General features: G+C 38.6%; 1 protein-coding gene across 2 annotated transcripts in view; it reads right to left on the reverse strand.

Moving 5' to 3' along the window:
* LOC101855105 (gastrin/cholecystokinin type B receptor) overlaps positions 1-8,845 on the reverse strand; it is a gene marked incomplete in the record, with an annotated part of 167,967 nt that overhangs the window by 82,900 nt on the left and 76,222 nt on the right. For both annotated transcript variants that reach the window (XM_035970064.1, XM_013083175.2), the window contains 1 exon segment: positions 2,974-3,226. In XM_035970064.1, the coding sequence (XP_035825957.1) occupies positions 2,974-3,226 (253 nt within the window).

The raw sequence follows: 8,845 nt of genomic DNA on the forward strand, positions 1-8,845 counted from the left end.
GTGTGTGTGTGTGCGTGTGTGTGTGCGTGTATTTAGATTATAAAATACATAGAGCTTGCTATTTAGCGGGAATTAGTGCTATACAAATGCTTTATATAATTACTATTGTTATACACAGGTAGGTGCGCACAGACTTCCATACGTACGTACGTAAATGCACACGTACGAGCGTTATTGTATACATACATATACATACATTCACACAGTGCAGCATTTTTCTCATTTCCAATACTTTAGTTAAAGAATTACGTTCAGTTAGTTTTAAGTCTTTTAGATTTTTCATTTTTGCAAAATCCAAGTCATAAACAACTTAATCAAGATCACTTGGCATAATTAAGGTTGACAAACGAGGGAACCGTTTAATAGCCAGACAAAATACTGTTTGGTCATCATTCAGCTATACTCGAGGTGAAAGTTAATATGATTGGAGACTGAACATTGTTAAATGAAAAGATCTCTTATGGAAGTAATCTAAAATGACAGTTGAAATCTATAATAATTATCATTTTGAATTAAAAGAACAGAAATCGTTGCTGGAGTATGGTACACTCTAGGGAAAGTCACCCGATGGAAGCGAGACAGAGATTGATACGCGGAATCTGTGGAGATTCATCAATATATCTCACTTTCACTGGGAGTGACCAGAACGTTTTAGAATTTGTATAAACGCTCTTCTCAGCGCAAAGTGGGCAGAAGCTACGTTATTAACACATAAAGCAGTGTAATGAGAAATATGCTGAAAGGCTCTTTGGCAAAAGCTATGCCACCGTTCTGCCTGCGGTACGTCACACGATTAAATCTTCATTCACCCTTCCTCTATGATAGCGTCCTTTACAGAACTTCGCATCATGGGGATCGAAACGCCATGGAATTTCCGATGGGTTCTTGTCACTCTCTGCTTCGGAAAAAGAGGGGTGTACAATTTATACATTTGAACATGGGTCTTCTTCAATATTACTTTATTGCCTGTTCAAGTGTAAAAATTGTTCACCCCCCATTCCCGCAATTTAGATAACTGGGGTGTGTTTGGTCCCTGCTTGTTATGGTCAATATTTGCCGAGTGGGGTATGCACCCCAGCTGAAGGGTGGAAATCCCAGGTAAAACATCTTGAGTGAGGCTAGAACTCAAACCTTGTGCAGTTAAGGTCGAGAGCATACCCATTAGTTGACTTAACCGGTATTGACAGTTAGAGAAGAATTATATAACCAACTTTTGAAATATTAAAAGCCGTGGTTACCACATATAGAAACGGAAGAAGCTGTGTTTATTATCGTTGATGTTACCTCAAGAATGACGCTAAAAAATTTGGAGTTTATTTAAATAAACACGGAACTCAACACAGTGAACCGATTTTCAGAATGCAAAACATACAGTGGGAACTTATACTTCGCTTTTCAGATTCGAAAAACATGCCCATAAATTTTTTAAAGTAAGAGCCCATAAACTTTTCTTTTTTTTTAAAGATCTCGATTCAGCAAGAAAGAAATCGCCAGGGACGACGAAGACACAACATTCAGCTGATCAAAACTTGAAAGTCATGTCAAGACGTTCGTTGATATTCAAATTCAATGAGAACCATGAACTCATGGACACACACACAAGAGTAAAATAGAACAAGGTTCTCAGTTTCCACATTTTCCCTTCGAGATATCAACATATTGACCCTGAAAAAAATCCCCAGTTCCGCGAACGGACGCTGAACATTATTGGTGAACCAACCAAACAAACAAGGACTACAGTTTTCAGACGGGCAGACATTACGATCTCTTTTGGGAAACATTCCAACATTGTTATATAAAACCCCATTGACGCAGATCGACTGCCAATTCGAAATAAGCACATGAATATTCATCGAACAGAGAAATATGGAACGGGATCGTAAGCACGGGACGTTCAATCATATCTTGAACTTTCAGTACGTTACGAAATAGCTGCCCAAGACACAGGTATCAGATCTAGATGGCAGTTGTTAGTTAAAGATCAGCAGATATTTTACCGAACCGTGCTATGAAAAAAAAAGATTTAACTTCATTTGTTTTATTTATTTATTTTTTTATTTTTTATTTTTTGTCTTGCGTTACTTTTCTCGAAAATGTGAAATCTCGATGTCTGAATTCTATGATCCTCGTCAGCCAAGACGTTACGTGCAGCTCGTCAATAAGGATATGTTGTTGGTCGCTGTATACTGGGTCATTAATCTGTCGCGTATCAGTCAGTGTTCTCGTATCTCTCAACATACGTGCGATATAACAGATAACAAGCAGTACATAACTAAATAAAGATATTCATGTTAAAAGACTTTTCCAGAGACACGTACTAAATCTCTCTTAACGATGTGGTGCTTCAAAAAACGTACAACCCCAGACAGATCAATTTTAATGATTTTGTATTGTTTGTGTTCGCCATATAATTGTGTTGTATCTGTTAGGAATGAAAAAATAAACAAAAGGAAATCGTGGAGAGTATAGTAATGATAGTAAACTTATTGATTAAACTTTGAGAAAATCAAAATTAAAAGATCAAACAAACAAACAAATACACCACCAAAAAAACAAAACAAACAAAGAACGCAAAACCACCATTTCGGAACTACATGGTGACCGTAAAGATGGTTCCAGTGGGGAACGGGATAGAGGGTGCCCACGTCCCTCGTGACTCATTGGAGCAGAGGAAGATAGGACTAACGCTAACATTACTTAAACGCAATCCCTCATCATCACTCACCACCACTATTATTTCTAAAATCGTCACTGCTCACAGATCAATGACTTACATCTATAATCCTGGAATCTCTATCTGCTATTAATGCTAATTGTTATACTAAGTATGCACGTAATACACCATTGGACACTCTTATGCACTTTTTCCACTAATCAGATGGCGTCAATTTCATATAAATGGGCATGGAAAAAAAAACGCCAAACAAAACAAATTCCAAATATTAAACATTCCTTTAAAAAAGTCAAACTTACCCAGAAGATCCGCCATGGATAGGTTCACAAGGAAGTAATTAGCCGAACTCTTGCGCATGTGTGCATCGGTGAGGATGACGAGCAGGACGATGATGTTACCGATGACAGCGACGAGAAAGACGGGGACGTAGAGGACGATGAGGACGATGTTGTGTGTGTCATTGATGCCGTCATAGGTCTCATAGTGCTTAAACAGCTCTCGAAGGGACGTGTTGTTGCTCATGTTGAGGTCTTTGAAATCAAGAATATCCATCTGGATCGAAAAAAACAGACACACAACATTATGAGGTGAACTATGCCGTTTAGAATAGCTAGAATCCAGTATAATTATTGCCCAGTTTTACCCAAAACTGAGCTACAATTTGAATCAAGCTCTGTCACATCGCTTAGTAAAAAAAAAAATCAAGATCGAAACCTAAAACGGCTATTTTCTCCGATTTTCTCGTACCGCTGTGGAAATTAAAATCATAGTTCTAATGATTATGAAAAGGGACAACTTGAGTCTGTGGTGAAGTGGTTAGGCGCTTCGCTCTAGCGTGCAGGAGACCTGAGTTCAAGTATCTGTCTTTCAGCTGGAATGTTGTATCTCTCTCAGCCTGGGCTGGTCCTGACAGCAAGGTAAATAAGCACGCATTATAATTGTCCCCCCTCGAGATTCGAACTTGGTCTCCTGAGGGCGACTTCGAAGTGTCTAACCACTACACTAGCAGGGACATAGACAACCTTTGTACAAAACGTGAAAGTTACGGGGCCCCTTTTACTGAGAAAACGCCCAAAACACATTCGATGATCAATAAATTTAAGGGCAGACGCATTTGAATGAGTTAATGGAAAGGTAATGAAGCAAAGTTTATGCTTGCAAATAAACTGAACTAGCTAAAGCCTACTTAACCGTGGGGTGAGCATGATCATGCCTCGTTAACCAGGAAGGCAGTTGGGCGGCTCAAAGAGACGGCAACTGCAGTGGGCTACTGGCAGGCCCATGCTAAATGGTCTTTATGAATCTGGGGCACTTCTAAAGGTTCAATGAACTTTGGCTGTGGGTAGTCTTCGGGTTGAAGTGCGTATGCAAACAAAGCCGACATCACGAGTTGTACTTTTCATTTCCAGACCTACACAATCAAGAACACAACTCGTTTTCATTTTGTTTTTAAAAATGTTATAAGCAGCAAACCGATTTATGTAGTCTGCTCACTCCTTCGGAAAAGAAAACAGTAACAGTACCTTTGATTTTATTTAAAAGACCAGCCGCACTGTATGTCCAGCTCTTGATTACTAGATTCCATCAACAAAAGTCAATCTGAGAGGCAGTCAGCGGTACGAGTATACAAGGTATTCAAATTCTTATATAGTTTGAAAAAAAATAAAACCTTGGCCTCATAAGTTCATCATCACATCTGTGACTTCGACCTTGGTAGAGATTTGGGGAACAAGTCTGTGACGTCAAGTCTTCACCGTAAAGCAGTCTTTACTAGCACTTTTGGTCTATGGCTTTTTTAAGTGTGTAGAATAACGATACCAGGAAGAATCTTTTAAATTTGAAACCTAGGTTTGCCAACGCATTTGATTTAAACTCTCGAGCTGTCTTTGTAAACACAGCTGAGTGTTCTTTAAGACAAAGACAAAAGCAGTTTTTAAAATCAATTTTAAGCTGAAGTGCAATTGATTTTAAAAAATGTATTTTCTTTCACATTTCGCACACCCAGCGTCGATCTTTGGTGCTACTGGCCGGAAGCAGTGTATGTGAAAGCAATTGAGCGATTCAAGGAGGTCAGTTTGTAGAAATATACAATGCTCCATTTTGGAACAGAAGCTATTGACAGTTTCCGTTTAATGTTGTAATAGAGCTCATTCTCTAGGTTGAACACTTGTGTAACAAATATTTTCTTCAGTACTATTTACTCGTTCTCTAAAAGCTCAGACATGGGAAGACTTCGAAGAGAATAGTTCTAAATTAGAAGGAAAGGATCGATTTCATCATTCTCCACTTCATTTTCAGAGGGTTGAAAAGGTTTTCTTGCCTTGCAGGTTGGTCTAAAGTGAAAAGAACCTTTACTATTCTTACTGCCCTTGGGTCCTGTATATCGGACTATTGATTTCAAGCTAACTACAGCTTAATAGATGTACTATACAGTTTGAAACCCTCCAAGAAACTGTTCTGATGCACTTGGTGCGTTTAAGATCCATGAGTTTCAAGAATCTCTTGGACCACACAATTCTTTCTTTTTTTCTTTTCTTTTCTTTTTTTAAATTTTTATTTACAAATTAGCAATAATAAAAATAAAATCTAGGTTTACTACAATATTTTTCCTTTCACAAGTAGGAAAATATATTATACAGATTTTACCCTTGGGGTTATTGATATCTAGAGTTATATGAGGAAAGGATCTAAGAGAAAGTAAACGAAAATGAAACAGCCATTATAGGGGTCCACCTCTTGAAGGGTGGCCAATTTGTCTTAATATATCGGAATCTACGGAGCGGAAGAAATCATGCAGAAGAACCAGAAATAGATCACGGTGGTTCGTACTCAAATCGAGACGCAGATGAAAATGAATGAATAGCAGGATCAATGCATTTTCAAAAAGCTTACCATTTACTGCTGTTGTAAAAGCAACTTAAAATAGAGCACTATATAAAAATTACTCGCTTCGTAGAATTCTTCCTTCGTCATTAGAGCTTTGGAGATTTGATTGATATCCAATAAATGTACAAAGCATTTTCTGTGCTTAGGGTATCTAAAAGCAATTAACGATGTTTTTTATATGAAGTTTAGGCTTTCATTTTTTTAGAATTCCATTGAGGACCATCACATTGTATAGTGCCGGGTTTGCACCAGATCTATCTTTTGAAGAAAGCGTTGCGATTTTAAAATTTTTTATTAGGTTACTTATATTACAGTGCTCAGCGCTTTGGGACAGAGGGATCCACAAAAGAGTCCCCAGCTCCCTCTCCCTTCCACTCCTCTCCTCCCTTTCTTTTCCAGGCACTTATTTTTGAGTAGATTACGAAGGCAAGAAATAAACCCACATTTTAAGAAGACGGGGGTGGAGGGGAGGGGGAGAAATTCCTTAAATGGTAGAAAAACACGCTTCGTCAGTTATGCACAGCCGTCACATAACCGACATATACTTTAATGTATTGTCTCGATCAGCGTCTCCGACTCTTCAATTATTTAAACCACTTCCTCTGCCTCCGAAATTAGCACTTTGTGTCTGTGGGGCGTTATTTCAACCTTAAAGTGAGGCCGGGAATGCTTCGACCGGCCCATCAGGGTACACTTTATAACCACCAAAAGCCCCTCCCCTCCTCCTACCCAAACACTCATCTCTTAGCATTTCAATATCCAAGCAGACTAGAATCTACGCCAGGCTAGAAAAAAATGATCAATGAATAGAAGATAATCTGTAATTGTATAAACTTCCTTTTCAAAGAATAGACAGAAACATTCTAACATGTACTTTCCCTTTTCCATGTTTCAAGGACGCAATTTAGACCGAGACAACATCATAGGCGACATTTATTGGCGAGAGCAATATTTACATTTCTTTCGAGGCCATGATGGCCATCTATGGCCGCGTGTGGGGTATCAAAGAAACATAATTGAACCATTTTCTGAAAATGAAAAACTCAGTAGCGTTTTATTCCTTTATTACTTTCAGTTCTAGCAGTTGAATCAACGAAAATGTTTCTGAAAGTTGTCCAGTCAGCTCTCAACGTATTTAAAAGATCGTAATGCTATCCTTGTTTGGGGAAAAATAAACATTGGAAATGGGAACAAATCCTATCTTCTGGGCATGAGAATCCATGAAAGAGTTGAATGTTTTTGCCACACAGAAATCGAAGGGAGACCTTGTAAGCGAACGCTTTGTACAATCAAGTTTCCTCGTTTCATCCGTATCTATCAAACCCATCTTCACGGCAATGTCTTTCCTGCACGTCTCCTCTTGACCAAATAAAGTACATTCACGAGCTGGCGATGCAGCAAAATAAAACGGAGATGAAATAAAAGATTAAGACATTCACGATGGCCTGAAACTAGAAATATATTTTGTCTGTGTCATCATGTGTGAATAGAGTGTCAGAGATACATGACTGTGATATTATGTTCTATTTTCCGTGCAACTTTTGTCAAAAAGGGTTAATGTAAAAGTAAGAGCAAGCGTTGGGGAACATAATATGGGCTGGCAGACAGACCGACCAAATAGCAATTTGCCATGCAGATAATATAGACTAGGTTTACAATTAGAGAAAAGGGTATGCTTTCGAGTAATGATTATTATGATATTGCTTGAGAACTTTCCTAGCAGCAGAGTAATAAACAGAAGGCTGAACTGGTGTTTTTAAAGAATTCTCTACGATCATAATTTTACTTGTTTTGAGTGTGTGTTTCTGAAAAGAATAAACGAATACATATTATGTAGGTTCACACGTGAATGGCCTTGGGACAACGTCTGGCATTTAAAAGAGCCATTCTCTTCAAGGAACCTCTTCCAATAGACCTCAATTATAAAGGTTGTCTTATCCTCCTTACATCATCTGGAAGATTCTAACTAGTTCCCTTGTCACGGATATTGTTTCTGCAGCTGTTGCTACCGCTGTTCTAATTTATTGCAGCTATTGTTAATGCTGTTATCGACGTTGTTAATTTCTCTGTTTCTCTTTCTTTAATATTTTACTTTTTCATCTTAACAAACCGGGTGTCTTAGATATGCTCATAATATGAATTGGACAAAAGTAATATTGTGGGACAACATCTAGCATTTAAAAAGGCAATAATATGAATATTTCGGCTTGCGCTAATCATCGTTAATACAACAGCCCAGACTGGAACAACATTTACATCATCTTAACAAGCAGAACATTCATATCGTTGTAAATAGGTGCATTACGGACAGAAAAAAAACCCTAGGAATAACAGCATTGTTTGTTTTGTTAGCGAAAAAAGCAGAAACAACATCAGTGTCAGGTTCTTTTTAGAGGGGAGGGGGAAGAGGTGGGCACAAATAATCGAAAACCTGCCCAGGGATCATTCGGGTGGGTTATTTGTCTGCGTGCGTTGTCACGAACATAAAAAGAACCGCTTTAGGAAGTAGAGCACAGGAATATCCGATATTGATAAAACGTTTGAAGCCAACCTGAGGGGCGGGGAGGAAACGGGTGACAACATTTGAAGCTCATTGAATGAGTGGCTGTTGGTGTGCAGAGAGAATTATACCCACAAAGGGAGAAGGTGGAAACGAGGGCAAAGACAGAGGAACCAGTGGAAAAGGAAGGACGTTAAGTTAAAGAGCGAGCTTGCAAAACGAGAAAGAAGAAAGAGAGAAAAGAGAGAGAGAGAGAGAGAGAGAGAGAGAGGGGGGAGGAGGAAGAGAGAGAGAGAGAGGGACGGAGGGTTCAGTTCAAAATAAATGGATATTTTTCCCCATCCAAATAAAGACTGGTGAAAAAGCTTCAAGATGTTACCAATAACTCTACATGCCCAAAAATTGACGAGAGCCTGATTCCACCACCGTGCCTCACAATTATGTCCGATCAGCAGCAGTGCAAAGGCAATATTTCGACACGTTTCTATCCGTCATAAGCAAATTTTAAAACATACCAATAGTTTGTATACATTATGGTGCGTATGTCGTTGAATGCCATTGAAAGTTTCAGTATAAGAAAACATAATCGAAAAATAGGCTTAAATGAAGCAGTCAGCCCTAAAACAGTGCATCTCCAAACGTCATCGCATGACCAGAAAGCGCGTCCTCAAAGAGTCCAATAAGACGTTTATTTATAACTAATGCAAAACACTGACAGAACACTGTTTTATTGTCCTGTATCAGCAGTGATTCTCGTCTAGGGTATCTCTCTCTCTCTCTCTCTC

The sequence above is a fragment of the Aplysia californica genome, unplaced genomic scaffold, assembly GCF_000002075.1.
Source record: "Aplysia californica isolate F4 #8 unplaced genomic scaffold, AplCal3.0 scaffold00216, whole genome shotgun sequence".
Taxonomy (NCBI): Eukaryota; Metazoa; Mollusca; class Gastropoda; order Aplysiida; family Aplysiidae; genus Aplysia; species Aplysia californica.